Consider the following 21,259-nt stretch of genomic DNA (forward strand, 5'->3'; position numbering starts at 1 on the left):
TCAACCAACATTGTTTACTGTCTCTTCCCATTATGAGTAGTGTTGGACCTCTCTGATTTGTTTTGCTATTTTAGTTAGCGGTTTGGTAAGTTTACAGATCTATCATTTTTTTTTTTTAGATATTTGAAAATATGGTGAATTCAAAATCATATAAGTATAGCCTTGAGAAGAAATAGAAACTCTGTTTCTTCTTGCTCAACTGTTGGCTGCTATTCAATTGTAATTCATCAATAATTCTTCTGTGGCAATGATTTTGCAGTGACATGGTATATTGGTTATTCATTCTATAGTGTGTATCTTACAAAGCTGCACAACAATAAAAATCTATCACAAATTCCACATTATCATGAAAATTGATTTTCTCATGACATTCTCATGTTGGGTACTTTAAAAATCATATGAGCTTTGCTGAAGGAGTTCTGAATTTCTTGTTGAAACCCCTGCCAGCAATGTACCACCTTATTTTTTTCTCTAACTATCCCTTGGCATCATATCTGGCCCATTATTCTCCTGTTTTAACTTGGTTATTTCCTTTTATTCTGCAGTTGTTAATGTCTGTATTTGACAGCAGCATTAAACTACATGGGGTCGCTGACAGTGACCCTTTCGACTGGGAGAAAACTGGGACGGATGGATCACTTACCATGATCACCACCTCCACCACTCCTCAACTACATACGCGGCAGACACCTGCTGCTCTTGGGTGAGTAGAGTACCATTGGAAGATAGTTGAGGCAGTGCTCAGTGATGTCATGAACCATAGTCATTCTCCAGCATATGTTAATTCCAGCTATCACTACTTGTGAAAGACCCATAAGTGATTTAATACTTGGTTTGTAATTGCAGAATTATATTTGGAGTAGTTGGGAGGAAGGTGATTAATATAACTCTTTTAGTGATCTAATTTATAGTCAGTTAGATGGTTGATGGGATTTGGGCTGTGTCCCAACACATTAATAGGTATTCCCAGGCAGGCTCTTCCATGGGTCTGCTATAAACTGGAACTTGTGACTGTATGCTGTGAATGGGAGAGCATGTCATGAGATTAATATCCTTTTTATTATGAGATATCACACCAGAGACCAAATTAGATGCCTACCACATTCTCGCGTTTATTGTGAAAGTTTGCAAATAATCTGCCTTTGCAGTTTAAATTAATACATTTGCACAGAAGTAATGAATTTATGATAGTAAAAACATTCAGAAAAGAATAAAGATGTTTTCCTTATTTTTAACTTATAAATTTAAATGTTATTCCTCTGAGTTACAAAGCCAGAGGGCAGAGTGGATAGGGCAAGCCTTTAATCCATCATCTTGCGCTCCAAAAACCAATTCAACTGAATCCAATTCATGGTCCCCACAAAAGGGACATACTAAGTCTAAGCAACCTGATCTCGCGCTTAGTCCTACACTTTACCTTAGCCAACAGCCCGATAATCTGGTAGACTTTTGAGGCAATCTTCCTACTTCAGTTTCCCAATAGGTAGGTGAGGTGATATTGATGTCCATTAAATTAAGTGTAAATTCCAAAAATGAAAGCTCTGAATGTGAGTAAAGACCACTGAGAGAAGTCTGAAGTACATAACCTAGACAAAGTTCCCCTTAATAAAACATTGGTCAAAGACAGATCAGTAAATAATAAATTCCTTGATAAGACACCATTTGTAACTGGCCCATGCTTTAATCACATATATCCTGTTTAACCCCAAGGCAAAACTTGTGCATTCCAGCTGGCCTGTGGATCAAAGAATCTTCTCACATATGAGTCGACGGTTGATCATCCCACCATTTTACTCAGTTTATTGAAGAAATGCTACATCTATCTTAACACTAGTTACTTTGAAAACAAGTTTACCTTTTATATCTGAAGCTACATGTTTAAGAAGAAATTCTGTACTTAATGGAGGACAAAAGATCAACTTTTATAAGAGGTGGCAGCAACTCTAAATTTAATATCACATGGAGTATTTATCTTCCAAATAAATTTTAGAAACATGGTAATTTTAGTTAAACCTTAATGGGACCCTATTTGTTAATTTCTTAATGCATCTATATTTGTTAAAATAACTTGTATATCATATATCCATATCCTTGTTGTTGTTTCTTGTTCCATCTCCTACTCCTTCCCAGACACAAAATTGTGGAACTCCTTACTGTCTCATGTATTCTCTTCTTCCTACAATTTACACTTTTAAAGACCAAAGCGTAGCAATACCAAACCCACTTCATGAATTACAGTTACATTTTTGAGTTTTGCTCTTATCCTTTCATGCTTCACAGCAAGCACTGTCGCTTAAATAATCTGTTGCTCCCTGGTGTTGTGTTAAATAAGGATGGAACAGATGACCACAGTGCTGTATTTAGTATCCTGGATATGGTGCATGTCCTCTTGGGGAAGGCAGTGGTTTAGTCTATAAAGTAACTGATAAACAGTAATAAGAGTCACTACAGATAACGGTAATTTATGAAACTTCACCTACTTTATTTCAATATGAAAATAACAAACTGCTCCAGTAATTCTCTTGGAATATGGAACCTGGATGAGTCTGTAATGTAATCAGTATTCCAGCGTTCCTCAGATCCATGTAGCCTCCAGTCACAATCTTGATGACATTGAAAGAACTAAATAAAAAGTCTACAAAGCCTCCTGATATATACTTCATCCTTGAAGTTCAATCAGCAACAAAAAAAAATATGCGTTATTTAAATTCAAATACAGCTGTTGATCACGCATGGAATTGAAGACAACAGGAATATTTGCAGACTTGGGAACTGTCCCTTGGAGTGATGTCAGATTCCAACTGTCACCTTACTCCAGACCCTATTTGATAATTGACTACTGTGCAGAATGAAGCAAGCGGTTAACAAGTATTAATGTGTTCTGCATCTTGAGGGCCCAGCTTAATGGCATTCTGCACCTCGGAGCTTCTCCTTCGTTTCTCGATTTCACAAGTCAATTGATGTAAAAACGTAATTGCTAAACATGTTTGGGAATTGCTGCTAGTAACTGCTAACATCATTAAAATGAAACATCTTAAATTTGTTGTAAGTTCTGTAATAATGGTTTAGGTAAGAGCAATTTTTTGTGTCCTAGCAGACACAGCAGTCTGCATTCTCATAGATTGCAGTGATGTTGTGGAAGGCAAATATGATGTTTGAGGGCTTCAGCCTATGGGGATAGGGGAAATGACAAAATCAGGGACTAATCTAATGCTCTCCTGGCCGACCTCGCTTGCCTTACACCCTCCATAATTTTGAGGTTGCCTAAAACTCTGTTGTCTGCAGCTTAACTCTCTCGAAGATCCATTCACCCTTGCTTGCTGACCTATGTTGGCTCATAATACCTCGATTTTAAAAATAAATTCATAACTTATTTTCTAATCCTTACAATGTTTTGCCCCTCCTTATCCCTGTAATGTTCACCATCCCTTCAACTCTCCCAAAATCTCCCCACTCCTCCAAATCTGGCCTCTTCCGCATCCCCAATTTTAATTGTTCCATCATTGGCAGCCATGCCTACAACTGTCAAGGCTTTAAACTCTGGAATTTCCCCCCCAAATCGCTTTGCCTCTCTTTCCTCCTTCTCTGTTGAGATGCTTCTTAAAATCTACCCCTTTGGCCAAGCTTTTCTTCACATTTCCCCAATATCTCCTTGAGTGCCATGTTGTCAATTTTTGTTTACTATTTCTCCTTTGAAGTGTTTTGGGATGAAGTTGTTGCGGAGCCTGTAGGTGGCAACGGATGGGAATAAAAGTAGACCGCAAATGAGGAGGAGTTAAGCAGAAGATGACATAGTGGGGAATAGCACAGAGAAGGAGGGAAGAATTAGGAGATTGAGAGAGCCAGAATCAATAAAAAAAGGAAAATAAAAAGTTTTTAACATTAAAGAATTTTTTATTTTTCTATTACAGAGAGAAAGCAACAGAGAGAAAGAAACTGAGACAGAGTATATGGGATCTACACAGACAGGCTTCACTGTGGACTGGGGGCTAGTCGAACTTGCTTTAATATTCAGAATTAGGAAAGCTGACGTGAAAATTTAAGTAAAAGAATCACATTGGAGTCCTGATGAAATATATTCTCTGGTGGGAATGCCTAATTTGAAATGGGATGTTACATAACAGCTGGTGTAACTTTCAAAGTACACAAATAAAATGTTTACCATTAACAAATTTAATAAGGTTCATCTTATTTCATTTGTTAAAATAGAAAGAGTACATGGAATAAGATCCTGAGCGTAACTGAGCAACATATCACCTGCCTACACATGGATTTAATGTAAGAAGATCCTGTTCCAATACTTCCATATTGACTTTTGAATTAAGCCACCTCTGCAGTTCCAAACCTCCCTAAAGACAGACAGCACTTTATTCTATTAACTACTGCTGCTGATTATCTTCTCTGAACATCACAGCAACTGGTGAGAGTTGTTTTGCCAGCCATGGTTTCCTCTCTCCTATTCAAAAAAAATAATATGGCACATTAGGAAATCAAAGAGAGGGGGAACTATGCAGATTTAAAAAAAAAAAAAAACATTTTTTTATCCATATATTGCAACAATTTGCATTTATAAAATACCCAAAGATGCGTCTATATGGTGTGAGGTTAAACTACACACAAACAAAGGAGGATAGGGATGACCGAATGGGGGACATAGTGTGGAATAGGATATGAGCAACGGTATTTTGGATGAGCTGAAGTTTATAGAAGAGTCCTATCTGAAGAGCCTTGACGCAGTTCAGTCTTAATTTCATTCTTTGTATTTAAACAAAGTTAATATAAACATGATAGTTATCATGTAAATGTGATAGCACTGTCGTTATTTAATGGACTAGTGATGCAGAACAAGGCCAACAGCGTGAGTTCAATTCATGTACTGGCTGAGGTTATTCATGAAGGCCTTCTCAACCTTGCCCCTCACCTGAGGTGTGGTAATCCTCAGGTTCAATCACTGCCAGTCAGCTCTCCCCCAAGAGGAAAGCAGTCTATGGTCACCTGCGTCTATGGCAACTTAATTTAGTAATCCAGAGACAAAAGTTCAAATTCCACCACAGCAGCAGGGAATTTAAATTCAATTAATTAAATAAAATCTGGGGGGAAAAAACAAGTTAGTGTCAGTAATAGTGACCATAAAATTACTTGGATCCACACCTACCTAAAACTCAGAGTGAATTTAAAAAAATCACGAACCAGGATATACTACTTTATTATTTTGTGAAGTCTCTACAACTTGTCATGGTAGTTAGGGGAGAATAGCTGACCAATTTTGGATTATTTGAATAGTTGTGAATAATTTTGCATGTTGGAACAGAACATAGAACTGTACAGCACAGTACAGGCCCTTCGGCCCACAATGTTGTGCAGAACTAGTCTGAAACTAAGATCAAATCAACCTACTCCCAATCATTCTAGTGCACTCCATATGCCTATCCAATAACCGCTTGAAAGTTCCTAAAGTGTCCGACTCCATTACCATGTTCTGGCGAGTGTAGCCTGCATTTCTAAACTACTCTCACTTGCAGGTAGATGTCAGCTCTATATTAAGTAAGAATAAACTGTCTGTTAACCATATGGTGAAAAGCTATAAAAATAGGGAGATTTAGGATGGAGACCCAAAGGTACAATCACAGAGAAGATTTTTGAAACCAGGCAGGATCATGGCAAAGTACAGCAGACTGTTCAAGGATTAGATTATTTGATAGCAGTTCCATAGCTGTGCCCTGCCTACATAAAATGGAGTTTTCCAGGGTTGAGTTGTTGCTTAGACAAACTGAAGGATGTGTCTGTTGTTAGTTCATGGCTGTATTCCAGATTCCCGCATTCTTGCATTGTTGGAGTGGTGTGGATTATTTGGGTTTCTAAGAAAAAGCTCCAACTCGAGAGTTCCAGGTAGAAATTGCTCATGAATAAGCTGGGTCAGGTCTGGCCGGGCGGGGGGGGGGCTCCGGTGGGGTCTGGCCCACGATCGAGGCTCACAGATCGTCGGGCTGCCCCCCCCCCCCCCCGCCCGGCCTACTTTCTGGCGCGGCTGGCTCCTGAACACCGACGCCATGTTGAGTCGGGTCCGGCGTGCTAAAGAAGTCCCGCATGCATGCGCGGGTTGGCGCGGCGCCCATTTGCCACCGGGAAAGGAAGCTAGAGCGGCGTGAACCACTCCAGCGCCACGCTGGCCTCCTGTGGGGGCCAGAATCGGTCGTACCCGGGCACGGTTCCCACCGTCGTGCAACGCGACGGCGTTCACGACGGCGCGAACACTTGGGCTCCATATTGGAGAATCGCCCCCATAGTTCTGTAATAATAAAGCACACACTTCTGCAACAGAAAAAAATGAAGTTTATTTTGTATATTTTGCAATAAAAACAAAATACTTCCCTGTCTTTTGCTTTAATTTTTTTTTCCTTCCCATTCCCTCCCCATATCAACCCTCTTTCTCATTAAATTATCTTGTGCAGTGCGGAGTTCCTTCCTCATTAAATTACCTTACGCAATGCATAGTTTTTAGTAACTAAGTGCTTTAGTCCCAAACCTCAATCACTGACGGTTTGCTGCAGCCATTAAGAAATGCCCATGGTGTCTCTTAGTTTTTTCATAACCTCTATTTTCCTGGCCAGCCTTCCAATAATGATCGCATGTTGGGAAATTGCAGGCATAACCCTGCCATTATGTGGCAGAATCTGTCAAACCACCATGCAACCAAAGAGGCTTAAATCCTAAGTTTTATTGGCTATTGAAAAGTCTTATGCAAAGATTTGAATAAGCAAGACATATATTTTATGTCGATGATTTTTCCTGTTCAGAGCAAGTCATCGTAGAATTTCCAAATCAAGTTTACCTGCTTCCAGTTACTTTCCAAGTATAGGAAAATGTGCTACATCATGGTCAACTTACCATTTCTTTGGAAAAATACCTTCCTTAACTACCCGAGGTAGTGCTTCACTGCAAGATTATGATGTATATTAATAATTTGATGTAATTTATTTCTGCAGCAAAAAAAAACCTGATCAGTGTATTAAATTCCCAATGCGTTCTCCTGCTACTTGATCCACAAATGTACTGCGCTACTCAGTACTCGCTAAAACTTAAAGCAGACAATAAAATATCTGCTCAGCTGCCTTCTCCCCAGTGTGCTGCTCGGAATCTTAGTGCATTACTAGCTTCAGATGCAAAATTGACCTTCTGGATGGAACATTGCCTGAACTGCCAGTGAATGTCGAGATGTCCCTCAGCTGTACTATCACAGCCATCCTCAGGGTCCTTGACAATTAACCATTTAAAGAGAATTTGCTATCCATTAGCAGTGTCATTATCTAATCACATGCTAGATGGTTTACAAATAGCAAGACAGCTGAGGCAATAAATAGTCTTCCAGCAATGGGAAAATGTCACTAAAATAATCACTATATCTGAGCTACATGGACAACTAAAACTGATTGCAAGAACATAGCTTCAGATGAGTTGTGTTTTGGAAAGCAGATTTTATTCATAAGCAGCTGACTTATAATAGGATTTTACCATACCACATATGCTGTAGTATCTCACTCCACAATAGAAACATGCATTTATTTCTATAACTTGCTTTTTGTATGGATCACATGACAGCTTTTCAAGAGAGGGCCTAGCACTTTGCAGCACAGGAAGAAGCTTATTTTTTGAAAGAACATAGAACATACAGTGCAGAAGGAGGCCATTCTTCCAATCGAGTCTGCACCGACCCACCCAAGCCCTCACTTCCACCCCATCCCCGTAACCCAATAGCCCCCCCCAACCTTTTTGGTTACTCAGGGCAATTTATCATGGCCAATCAACCTAACCTGCACGTCTTTGGACTGTGGGAGGAAACCGGAGCACCCGGAGGAAACCCACGCACACACTGGGAGAACGTGCAGACTCCGCACAGACAGTGACCCAGCAGGGAATCAAACCTATCTGATTCGTCCCGTTCCTCTCCTCTTTCCTCCTAGCACTGATTTCCCTTCCACCCTCCCTTTATTCAAGTGTATATCCAATTTTCTCATCAAAGTTACTGTTAAATCTGCTTCCACCACTGCATTCCAGATCATAATAACATTAACCTGTCTCTCTCTGTCAATCAGACAAGTATGTAGTTAACATTTTGGGAATTGCTTTTATTGCCTCCTTTGGAAAAATTGACTGTATGAAGTGTCTTGCTACTTGTGTTTTGGCAGAATTGCTAATGCTTCACTGGTGCCAGGAGATCTAATGAAAGAAAACACTGATGAAGTACTGCAGGATGAACAGCTCAGCGATGGTGAGAATGTTATTCCAGGCATCATTTGCCCTGAAAGGATGGCAGAAATGCAAGAATCCCATAATGTTCAAGCTCCTTATGTTGGAGAGAAGGATGTTTGGGAAGAAATGGACATCAACAGGAACAAAATTAAGATGGCTGGCTGCAAGGTAAATTGGGTTCAGTATCTTAGTGAATGGTAGAGTTTATACATTGCAATAGCGACCATAATATTTGAGTTATATTCCTGCTGGCATCTTTGTGAAAGTGTTGTGCAAAACTATGTTCTTGTATGGAAATTTGTGTTTTTATAAATCTATTAATGATAGATCAATAAATTCGAAAATAGGGCCAGGCCTGGAATCCAGCACACTAAAGCTATTGTTTCACAAAGCTCTAGTGATAAAATAGCAGATTATCCATCATGGGTGGCACAGTGTTTAGCACAGCGCCAGGGAACCAGGTTCAATTCCGGCCTTGAGTGACTGTGTGGAGTTTGTATGCTCTCCCTCTGTCTGCATGGGTTTCCTCCCACAGTCTCGCAATGTGCAGGTTAGGTGGATTACCCATGCTAAAAGTGTCCCTTAGTGTTCAAAGACGTGAAGGTTAGGTGGGGTTACAGGGAGAGGGCGGGGGAGTGGGCCTAGGTAGGGTGCTCTTTCAGAGGGTCAATGCAGACTCGATGGGACGAATGACCTCCTCCTCTAGGAATTCTGTGGTTCGATGACTTGGAGCTTGAAGCAGAAATAGGTATCCTGTGGAAAAAAGTTCAGAAGTCAGCAAAGGGCCAAATAACAATAAGGGCCAATGTCACGATTTTCGGATGTGATATTTTTCATTTTCCCATTCGTGTCTGTATTGCACTTGACTGTTTTTATTAAATATAGGAATCCCTAAAGATCTGCAATCACTAACAATTTTCTGAAGTTAATTAACCCAGTTGTACCATGTAGAGTTATGGTATAATGGTTTTGGTCTAAATTGTATATAATATTGAAGAACCATCATTAGATTGTTAGTCATAAGCTCAGAAATTTACTTACTGCTTAGTAATTGATCATTTGCTTCTAGCTACTGATCAAATTAGAATTGAATTGTTGTTAGGTCCCAGCCTATTAGTACCCATTAGTTTCCATGAAAATTGTTCTCCTTTTTGAAAAATATTTGTGTGGTTCCTATATCAACTTTTCAATATGTTTTAAGAGACAGTTACTTGAGTGTTGTCTCTGAGAATTGAATTGAATGTTTTTGTAAGAAATATGAATGCTTTAGTGGCATCCCAGAGATGTCTATGGGGGCCAGCTGAAGCTAATTGCAGTAAGAATCATTTTTATGAGGGCCTGTACTGCGCTGTAATGTTCTATGTTCTGTGGCTCCTCATAATATGGCATCTAATGTATTAGCCTATTTAAAGTCCTCTTCGTCAGTACCTTGCCCTAACATAACCACCCTTGAGACCAAAATGATAAATGATCCTTCACTAATGGTTCTTCCATGACTTTGCTTATGGTAAATTACAGGGTACATTGATTAATGCTATGTAATACACAATATATTATCAGAGTTTATGGTGATTGAGGAGGTGAAATTGTGCTCTTATTATGAACATCAGCCTTGGCATAGTGTTAATATTTTGCCCACTGATCCAGAAGGTGCAGATTCAAGTCCCAGTCTTGACCCTATAATCTAAAATGACACTCCAGAGCAGTACTGAACGCTCCAGAGCAGTGTTGGAGGTGCAGTCTTTCAACTAACACTTCAAAGTGAGGCCCTGTCTGCCCTCAAATGGGCGTAAAAAGATCCTATGGCAATAGCCAAACAAAAGGCCGTGAGATCTCCCCGGTATTTATCCTTCTACCAGCACCACTAAAGCAGATTATCTGGCCATGATTTATGTTTAAGGGACCTGTTTCGTGCCAAATTGGCAGCTGCATTTTTTAATGTTAAAACCGGAGCAATATTTCAAAAATACTCATTGGTTGCACAATGCTTTGGAGAATCTTAATGTGAAATGTGCTATATGTATTCAGGTCTTTATTTTAATTAACTCTGATGCATAAATTAATTTTCTGTGAAGTTATGTGGTTTGTAATTTATGTTAGTCAAGATCAACAATTTTAGTACTGGATAATGAAACTTTAAACTTTGGCATAGAACCATAGAATGGGAGGCTATTTGACCTGCTGCGTGGGTGCTGACTCTGAAGGAGCAGTTCCCTCATGCCGATTTCCCAACTTCTTCTCATAGTCCTGTACATTCTATCTTTTCTGATTTATAATCTAAAGCTCAATTGAACCACCCTCCGTCACACTCTTAGGAATAACATTTCAGATCCTAACCACTTGCTGCAGAGGAACGTTTTTCCTCATGTCGGCATTGCTTCTTTTGCCGATTAACTTAACTCTTTGCCTCTGGTTCCTGATTCTTCCAACAGGGAGAATAATTTCTCATCTACCCTGACTAGACCCTTCATGATTTTGAATATTTCTATCAAACCTTCTCTTCAAAGAGAACAGTCATAAAATCACTACAGTGCAGAAGGAGTCCATTAAGTCTGCACCAATCCACTCCGCCCTATACCGGTAACCTAACTTTCACATCCCTGGACACTAAGGGGTACTTTAGCATGGCCAATCCACATAACCTGCATATCTTTGGACTGTGAGAGGAAACCGGAACACCCAGAGGAAACCCACGCAGACACAGGGAGAACGTGCAAACTCCACACAGTCACCTAAGGCTGGAATTGAACCCGGGTCCCTGGCGCTGTGAGGCAGCACTGTCCCGCCCCCCTCAATCTCAGTCTCAATTTCTCCAATCTATCTACATTAAATGAAGTTCCTCATCCCTGGAACCATTCTTGTGCATCTTTTCTGCACCTCTCTCATGTCTTCATATCCTTCTTAAAGTGTGGTGCCAGAACTGGACACAATTATCCAGTTGAGGCCGAAAAAATGTTTTATACAAGCTTAACATAATTTCCTTTTCTACTCTATGCCTCTATTAATAAAGTTCAAAATGTCATATGCTTAATGAACAACTCTCAACCTGCCTTCCAATGATTTGTGCACATACGCACCCAAGTCCTTCTGCTCCTGTGCTCTGGTAAGAATTGTACCCGTATTTTGTGTCTCTGCATTCTTTCTACCAAAATGTATCTCTTCACGTTTCTGCATTAAATTCTGCCTGCCACTTGTCTGCTCATTCCACCAACCTGTCTATGTCCTGTTGAAGTCCTAAACTGTCCATCCCACAATTCACAATATTTCCAAGTTTTGTAAATGTGCGAATTTTGAAATGTTGTCCTGTACATCGCACCTAGATAATTAATATAGAACTGGAGGAGCTGGGGTACTAACACTAATTCCTGGGGAGCTTCCTGATAAATCTTCCTCCAGTCTGAAAAGCAATCATTACTTTCTGTGCCGTGCCACTCATCCAATTTCTTATCCATGTTGCTACTGTCCCTTTATTCCATGAGGTCTAACTTTGCTCACAGGTCTATTGCGCAACACTTTACCAAATGCCTTTTGGAGGTCCATGTACACCACCTACCTTATGATCAGTGCAAAGATAACTGAAGTAATGTACCAGCCTGCTCCTGGAAAGCCCTACATCAAGTCCAGTGTTTCAGTCCATGAGCAAAACCTGCTGGCAATAGGCCAGCACTTAGCTCAGGAGCACACTCTCTTGAGCTGTCTATATTGATGTAGAGTGGCATGCAAGAATTGCAAAATAAGTGTAGATGTCTGCTGATTTTGAACATCAATCTGGAATGAAGAAAAGTGTCTGTCGACTGAAAGGAAAATCTATACAGCAATAGTCCTCACTCTGCTGTACACATGTGAGACTTGGACATCTGACCAGTGTCATGCTAAGACACGTTGGCTTTAGCTGTCCTTAATAAATGTAGGCAATGAAAGGTTCAAGGTCATTGAATTTACAGCTGTGAGGTGGGCTTTTCAGTTCAGCGTAATATAGCCAGCTCTCGAAACGAACTATCCACAACGTCCCTTTCCCTGAATAATTTTCCAAATCCAGTCTTCCGCTGCTTCCCAGGTGAATGATCTAGAATTGGCAGCATTTGTTTCCTTCTTACATCCTCACTCTTTTCCAACCAGTTTAAGAATAATTACTTTTATCACCATTGAAAGTGATTTGTTTTGCAGTACCAAATAAGTTTTTTTTGATTAAAATCCACAGTTTATATTACAATGCCAAGCAGCATCTTTGCAAAACCGTGGAGCAAGAATAATAATTAATAGATTAGCCAGGCTTCTATTGAAAGATAAATTGTAATCTGAATGGTCAGAAAATCTGAAGAATGTTTCCAAGGTCACTGGTTAAAGGTGCTGGAACTAAATTCAGAACAGATGCAGATATCAAATTTAAGCACTTTGCTTGAAGTTTTATGAACCCTCGTGAAGAATGCTTTTTAAAGTATAAAGTAGTTTGTGCACCCTTAGGATGTCTCAAAGCTCTTCATAGCTAATGAAATGCCTTTGAAATGTCGCCATAGTTGTATTAGAGGTAAATGCAGCAGCCAATTTGAGTACAATGTCCCACAAACAATGAGATCGTAACCAGATAATTGATTTAAATTAGTTTGGGAGAGGCGGTGGCACAGTGGTATTGTCACAGGGCCAGTATTCCAGAGATCCAGAAGATTCTCTGGGGATCCGGGTTTGAATTCCACCACGGCAGATGGTGGAATTTAAACTCGATAGACATTTGGAATTAAAGTAGGTTGTCATAAAAACCTATCTGGTTCACTGATGTCCTTTTAGAGAAGAAACCTGCCGACCTTATCTGGTTTGGCCTACCTGTGACCCCAGGCCCACAGCAATGCGGTTGACTTTTAAATGCCCTCCAAAATGGCCTAGCAAGCCACTTGGTTGTATTAAATTGCGACAAAGAAACCACCGGACGGACCACCTGGCATCCACCCAGGTGACAACAAGCCCAGTCCTGTTGACCCTGCAGTCTTCCTTGCTAACATCTATGGGCTTGTACCAAAATTGGGAGAGCTGTTGCACAGATTGGTCAACCAACAGCCTGACACAGCCATACTCATGGAATCATACCTTACAAATAATGTCCCAGACTCCACCACCTGGGTCTGTGCTGTCTCACCAGGCACGTCTTAACATTCAAGGCTTATGGGCCAAGTGCTGGCAAATGGGATTGAGTAGGCAGGTCAGGTGTTTTTCATGTGTCAGTGCAGACTCGATGGGCAGAAGGGCCTCTTCTGTGCTGTATTATTCTGTGATTTCCCCGTGACAGATGCAGTAAATCACTTTCTTTTCTTTTGGAAATATAGGGTGTTACAGAGGATGAGAACAGCCAAGGTGCCAGAAACGGGCCTCAAAACGGGCCAAGCCTGGGCTCCCCAGTGAAGGTGCGTTCTGAGACTTTGCAACCAGACCGCGATGCCCCATTGTTAAGAAAGCTGAGGTCCATACACAGCTTTGAGTTTGAAAAGCGTCTCACTTTAGAGACCAAGCCCAGCACTGATAAATTCTTGGAAGCTTGGTAAGTGCAACTTTGTTCTGTTCTGGCTTAACTGGTTTTGCCACAAGTATTTACCAAAAGGAGGGAAATTGGGAATATATGGTATTTTTTCTTAACACTGCTCATTTCTTAATGGAAAAAAATGTCTTTCTTATAAGTTCAAATTAAATTATGAAAAAGATATGAATCTTAAATTTAAATCTTTGTTGTCCAGATGCAGAGAATTAACATTTTGGCAGGTCCCATCTTTACTATAGATATACAGCGGGATTTTCCCAACCCCCGCCGGGTCGGAGATTCCCCAGGGGGCGGCACGAATCCCGCCCCGACGCCGGCTGCTGTATTCTCTGGTTTTCGGGCAGGGGCGGGGATCACGCCACGCCAGTCGGGGGCTGTTGGCAACGCGTGCGCCCCCCCCCCCCCCCCCCGGCAATTCTCCGGGTCCCGATGAGCCGAGCGGCCGCCCGTTTTTGGCCAGTCCCGCTGGGTAAGGCATGGTCCCACACGGCGGGACCTGGCAGCCAAGACTGCTGGGGCGGTCCTCGGGGGGGGGGGGGGGGGGGGGGGGCACAGGGGGATCTGACCCCGGGGGGGGGGCACGAAGGCCTAGCCCGCGATTGGGGCCCACCGATTTGTGGGTGGGCCTGTGCCACGGGGGCACTCCTTCCTTCTGCGCCAGCCCCTGTAGGGCTCCGCCATGGCCGGCGCGGAGAAGACAACCCCCTGCGCATGTGCCAGAATTCGCCGGCCGGTCTGCGCATGTGCGAACTCGCGCAGTCCCTTCAGCGCCGGCTGGTGTCGCGCCAACCTCTCCGGCATCCACCTAGCCCCCGGAAGTGTGGAGAATTCTGCACTTTCGGGGGCTGTTGATGCCGGAGTGGTTCGTGCCGGTTTTCCCGCCGGCGTGGGGACTTAGTCCCACAAAAGTAGAATCCCGCCCATAATATTTTTGAAATAGCTACAAACTCAGTGTAGTTTAGAAATTGAAACATTTTGGTTTTGAAACTGCTTTGTTCCATTGTTTTCTGTTTAATAAGCAGAATTAAGGGAGCAAAACATGATCAAGAAAACAATGTTTAATTTTCACATGTTTATTGTGCATCAAAGACAATTCATTTAAAGCCTCACTCCCATCAGAACCATTGTGGTGTTTCTGTCTACGTACCACAGTGGCCCCATTTATTTCAATGAGTTCCCAATTTCGGACCACCCTAGAGCTGATCCAGAGTTACTCTGCCACTGGCATGCAAGCTAGCAGCTAGCTACTGCTGCATTTGAGAGAAAGGAGGGCTTCCATTTATGTACCATGATTCACAACCTCCGGATGTACCAAAGGGCTCCACATCCAATGAAGTACTTTTGAAGGGCTGTTGGAGGAATAATATTGTATTGTAATATTGGGCTGGATTTTAAACATTGTTCAGTTAGAATAGGATGACAGTACATAAAGAAAAATAACCGTACTCGCCAAAAGAAATTGCTATAAACGGCTTGTTTTGTTAAAACAGTTAAATAAGGTAATTAGAGGTGAAAATTTTCTATATATTGTGTTTATTCTCATTGTATTTTTGATGACTTTTTTTAATTCTTGAGAAAATGCCAAGTCTATAGAACTGGATGGATACAGAACTGGCTCGATCATAGAAGACAGAGGATAGCAGTGGAAGGGTGCTTTTCTTACTGGAAGGCTGTGACTAGTGGTGTTCCACAGGAATCCGTGTTGGGACCTTTGTAGTATATATAAATGGTTTGGAGGAAAATGTAGCTGGTCTGATTAGTAAGTTTGCGGACGACACAACGGTTGGTGAAGATACGGAAAGTAAAGAGGATTGTGAGGATACAACAGGATAGAGATCGGTTAGAGACTTAGGTGGCGAAATGGCAGATGAAGTTTAATCCGGACAAATGTGAGGTAATGCAATTTGGAAGGTCTAATACAGGTGGGAATTACACAGTAAATGGCAGAACTCTTAACAGTGTTTGCAGGCAGAGGGATCTGGGTATAGAGGTCCACAGGTCACAGAAAGTGGCAATGCAGGTGGATAAGGTCATCAAGAAGGCATACGGCATGCTTGTCTTCATTGGCCAGGGCATTGAGTTTAAAAATTGGCAAGTTATGCAGCAGCTCTACAGAACCATAGTTAGGCCTCATTTGAAATATTGTATACAATTCTGGTTGTACACTACCAGAAGGATGTGGATGCTTTGGAGAGAGTACCAGAAGAGTTTTGACAGGATGTTGCCTGGTCTGGAGCGTATTAGCTGTGAGGAGAGGTTGGATAAACTCTGATTGCTTTCACTGGAACAATGGAGGTTGAGGGGTGACCTGATAGAGGTTTTCAAAATTGAGTGGCATGGTCAGAGTGAATAGTCAGATGCTTTTTCCCAGGGTGGAAGAGTCAATTACTAGGGGACAGAGGTTTAAGGTGTGAGAGGCAAAGTTTAAAGGAGATGTGCGAGGCCATTTTCTTTACACAGAGGGTGGTGAGTGCCTGGAACATGCTGCCGGGGGAGGTGGTGAAGCACATATGATAGCAATGCTTAAGACGCTTCTTGACAAATAGACAAGAATAGAGGGATATGGGCCCCGGAAGTGCAGAAGGTTTTAGTTCAGACAGGCATTATGATCGGTGCAGGCTTGGCGGGCCAAAGGGCCTGACCCTGTCCTGTACTGTTCTTTGTATTCTATTCCATTGAATTGCACTTAATTATCATTCAGAGTATTCCTGCTTTTCTATTCATTAATTAATATTATGCATTTTGGGCACCACACGGAGACCACTACCATTTTGAGCAATAAAGACACACAAAGTTCTTTTTTGAACAAAAAATAAATCTACCAGAAAGTGTATTTGGGGGGGGGGGGGGGGGGGCAGGGCAGGGATGGACATCCAAGTTACTGCACAGGTCTGTTATGAAATATTTGACGCCCAGGCACATAAGGCTATATTAGAAAGGTAACCAAAAGCTTGATCAAAGAGATGCATTGTCAGGAGCAGCTTAAAAGAGGAATAAAGAGGCAGTGATGTTTAGGGAGGAAATGTCAGTTTTGGGCCCAGGCAATTGAAGGGACTGCTGCATATGGAAGAGATCTTGGGAGGTTATAGAGCTGGAGGAAGTCACAGAGATTGAAGGAGCGAGAGACCATGGAGTGATTTGGAACATGGATGAGAACTTTAAAATGGAGCCAGTGCAGGACAAAGAGCACAGGGGCAATGTGACTTGGTGCAAGTTGGAATACAGGCAGCAAAGGTTTTCATGAACAGGTTCACAGAGACTGGGACGTGGGAGGCTGGCCAGAAGAGTACCAGAATTGGAATTGTTAGCCTGGAAGTGACAAAAGCGTGGATGCACTTTCACTTTAAAGCAGTGATGGTAGATTTTTTTTAAAACTGTCATGTCGGTGTCACATGACTAAGACAGAGTACCTCAGGGAACATTAATGGCTGATTTAGCCACATATCTAAAAGTCCAATGGATAATTGTCTGTCCAGCTAGAGTACATTGTTAAACTAGAGTGATGCAGATGTAATGAAGTTAGTGCAGTTGCTTGTGGGTAGTTGCTAATGAGATTTTAAAAATAGAGCCTGTATCAAAAAGCCAAAAGCATTGCTCTCTTTCTCTGCTTCAGATATTTATCGAGTTTTCCCTTTGATAAGCAATGGCCTTTTTTTCAGCTACTCCTTGTAGCATACATTGACTGCATATTTCAACAGCTCTCTCCATATTGAAATTTCTTCTAATTCCGCACCTCGCTCTCCTAGTCACTATTTAAATTAATGACGGCTCATCATGGACACCTCCCCCAGCAACCTCCGTTTCCTATTCACCTTTTAAAAAATATATATTGAAGAGTTTTCATTTATAACAAACAAATAAAATGCACCATAACGTGGAAAACTGATATTACAAAGTAAATATTAGAAAATGCAGAACCAACTATACAAAAAACACCCAGAAAAGAAACACCCTTCCCCTGACAATGAGAACTAACCCCCTCTCCTCCTCCTCCCTCCTAACAGTTGATGGTGATTAGCTCTTTAAAGTAGGAAATGAATGGACACCACCTCGGGTAGAACCTTTCGATCGACCCCCGATGGTGTACTTGACCTTCTTTAGATGTAGAAATTCCATGAGGTCACCCAACCAGACCGAGGCACTGGTTCGGAAACCGGGGAGGGGGAAAGTACAACATTCAATAATCGCATGTAATTGTCGACATTTAGTGAAACCTGTCTGGTTTTCCGCTATCATCTCTGGAAAACATGGCTCCAAAGGCAGCACCAACACTGTAGCTATCAATTTGGCATCAGCATTTAGGAGAGATATGGGTCTATAAGAACCACACTCCATGGGATTTTTTTATGACTGATATAGAAGCCTGGCAGAGCGTATGGGCAAGGACCATCATGACAAGGAATTGCTAACCATGTCCACTGTCAATGATGTTAACTGTTATATTCTACGGGAAACCTGTCAGGACCAGGGGCCTTATCCAACTACATTGATCCAACGCCCTTCAGAACGGGGCTACCAACTCCTCCCGCCTTTCTCTCTCCACCATTGGAAAGGACAACCCATCTAAAAACGCCAACATGACTGACTTATTCTCTGGGTGCTCTGGCCTCTAGAAGTGCCTGTCAAAGGACGCAAAGACCACATTGACTTCATTCGGGGCGAAAATCAAACTGCCATCTTGAGTTTTTGATTCGTATAATCCCTCAGGAAGCCACCTGCCATTTCAACTGGTGAGAAAAAATTTGGCTGGCCTTCTCCCCATACTCATAAAAACATCCCCCTCAAGCACTGGAGTTGGCTCACCACCTTCCCAATGGACAGCAAGTCAAACTGGGCTTGCTGCATCTTCCTATTTGCAAGCAACTCTGGGTAGGATCAGATCAATATTGACCATCCATCTCGATCACGTTGCCGTTCAGCCCTCATCGTCCTATTTATATGTGCTTTAAAGGAGATTACCCCCCCCCCCGATGTACCCGCTACAGACCCAGTGACCATTACAAATCTGCCATTGGGATCCACTACGATCGCAGTGGCCGGGCCCGTCCATCAAAGCCCAAATGGAACATTTGGCTTAGCTATCCCTGCCACAGTCAGGCCTGATTCCATATATGCAAATTGACCTCTTGCAAAAACACCAAATCAGCTTTTAGGTTCTTCAGGTGAGCAAAACATCTCTACCTTTAAACCAGGCCACCCAACCCCTTTATGTTCCAGGTGACCAGCCGAATTGGAGGCCTCTTGGCTCTTCGCATCCCTGAGTTAGTCATTTCCACCGCCAGAGGCAGCCAGGTTCTTACTCATGAAAAATGGGCCCATCTAAAATGGCTGCCAAAACCACCCAGAGGGAGACGAAGAGGATCTCGTAAAAAAACAATCGCCTGCTCTGAGGATAAAACAAGCCTCGGGCGGCGTGGTAGCACAGTGGTTAGCACAGTTGCTTCACCGCTCTAGGGTCCCAGGTTCGATTCCCGGCTTGGGTCACTGTCTGTGTGGAGTCTGCACGTTCTCCCAGTGTCTGCGTGGGTTTCCTCCGGTTTCCTCCTACAATCCAAAGATGTGCAGTTTAGGTGATTTGGCCATGCTAAATTGCCCTTGGGTTAGATGGGGTCACTGGCTTACAGGGATAGAGGTGTGGGCTTAAGTGGGTGCTCTTTCCAGGAGCCTCTGCAGACATGATGGGTCGAATGGCCTCCTTCTGCACTGTAAATTCTATGATTCTCTCAATACCAATACCCCCACAAGACTTAGTTCCCAAATGGAGGAATATAACTCCAAGTATAGTACAAAAGACAAAGAAAAAAAATCAACCCTTTTCATAGGAGTCAACTCTTTCTATTCACATCCCCCCCCCCCCCCCCCCCAAAACCAAACCGTACATGAAGCAAAAATCGAAGAGAAAACATAAGAATTTTGCCTTCAAACAACAACAATTGTGTATATATATATAAATATATGATAACCCAATATTACTCTCAACCTACAGTAGTCAAAAGCCAAACAAAATAATTTGAACCAAGTCCATGTTGCTTGATGAAGGCGTCCGTCTCTTCCGATGTATCAAAGTAGAAGTCCCTTGACTCGCACATGACCCGCAGCCTCATCGGGTACACCACCCTGAACCAAACTCTTTTCTTGTACAAGGTGGCCTTAGTCTTGTTGAAGGCCGCCCGCTTTCTCACCAGCTCGATTCTCACGACCCGCTATATACACACGAGATTGCCTTCCCACCTCCAATCCTGATGATCGTTTGCCCATTTCAGGACTCGTTCTTTCTCCTGAAAACTGTGGAAGCGCACTATCATTGCATGTGGCGGCTCGTTCGGTTGGAGTTTCTGCCGAAGGGTCCGGTGAGCTGTATCCAATTCCGGGAGAGGGGTACCCATCATTTTCCCGAACATTCTAGTAAGGTGTGCAGTTGGGTTCGGGCCCTCTAATCCTTCCGGCAAACCCACTACCCTGAGGTTCTGCCTCCCAGCTCGGTTTTCAATGTCATCGGCTTTACCCTTCAGCCTCCTATTTTCAGCAGTCACCACCATTATTTCAGCTTCTAGCGAGGCAAGCTGTTTCCTGTGCCTCGTCAAGTGTTTTTTCTATGCTTTCGATCACCTCGCCATGTTAACCGCAGTTTTTTCTAGTTTCAGGGCTTCCTCAAGTGACTTACATTAGTTTTCTTCATCCACCACCGCTCCTTCACAAAGTGGGCATCAAATTCTTTAGCTAGCATACTGGCCAGCATGCCTGCGGTGATCAGGGATGCTGCCGTCGCCAATGCAGTCTCCGCCATTGTGTCCCTGAGGGAGCTGCTCCATGCCTCCGAATTTGTCGATGAATGTCTTTTTGTAGGTTGCTTGTGCTATTTCTCCTTCATTGCAGTGGGTTAGAGATCCTTTTCATTCAATAAAAACGTTTTGGTGAGAAAAAGTTCCTGAAAAATGCAGGCGAAAAAGGTTCTAAAAAGCGGATCCTGGTGGGAGCTGCAATGTGGGTGTCCTCACCATGTGTGACGTCACCGGAAGTCCTGTTTCCTAGTCACATTTGACAAAGTGCTGTAAATTTTTAAATACGGTTTTAAATTTCTTCAGTTCTTTTGGTCCCAATGGAAGTTGAAGAGAAACTGAACTGGACCAGCCACATAAATACTGTGACTACAAGAGCAGGCAGAGACTGGGAATTCTGCCGAGATTAACTCACACCCTGACTCCCCAAATCCACCACCTTACTGTCTCTATAAGGCACCAGTCAGGAGTGTGATGCAATACTCTTAACTTGTTGGATGAGTGCAGCTCCAACAGCACTCGAGAATCTCGACACCGCCCAGGACAAAACAGGCAGCCTGATTGGCACCCCATTGAACCACCTTAAATATTCACCTCCTCCACCACCAAACACAGTGGCAGCATGGTGAACTGTTTGCAAGAGGTACTGCAACAACTAACCAAGGCTCCTTCAATATAACCTTTAAACCCAAGACCTCTGCCA

The 21,259-nt window shown here is 42.5% G+C and overlaps 1 protein-coding gene across 2 annotated transcripts in view; it reads left to right on the forward strand.

Moving 5' to 3' along the window:
- The window catches only part of LOC140398664 (tau-tubulin kinase 2-like), a 370,126-nt gene that overhangs the window by 277,707 nt on the left and 71,160 nt on the right, over positions 1–21,259 (forward strand). For both annotated transcript variants that reach the window (XM_072487597.1, XM_072487608.1), the window contains exons 10-12: positions 546–703; positions 8,187–8,418; positions 13,569–13,780. In XM_072487597.1, the coding sequence (XP_072343698.1) occupies positions 546–703; positions 8,187–8,418; positions 13,569–13,780 (602 nt within the window). The remainder of the gene's footprint in view (positions 1–545; positions 704–8,186; positions 8,419–13,568; positions 13,781–21,259) is intronic.

Source organism: Scyliorhinus torazame, chromosome 2, assembly GCF_047496885.1.
Source record: "Scyliorhinus torazame isolate Kashiwa2021f chromosome 2, sScyTor2.1, whole genome shotgun sequence".
Taxonomy (NCBI): Eukaryota; Metazoa; Chordata; class Chondrichthyes; order Carcharhiniformes; family Scyliorhinidae; genus Scyliorhinus; species Scyliorhinus torazame.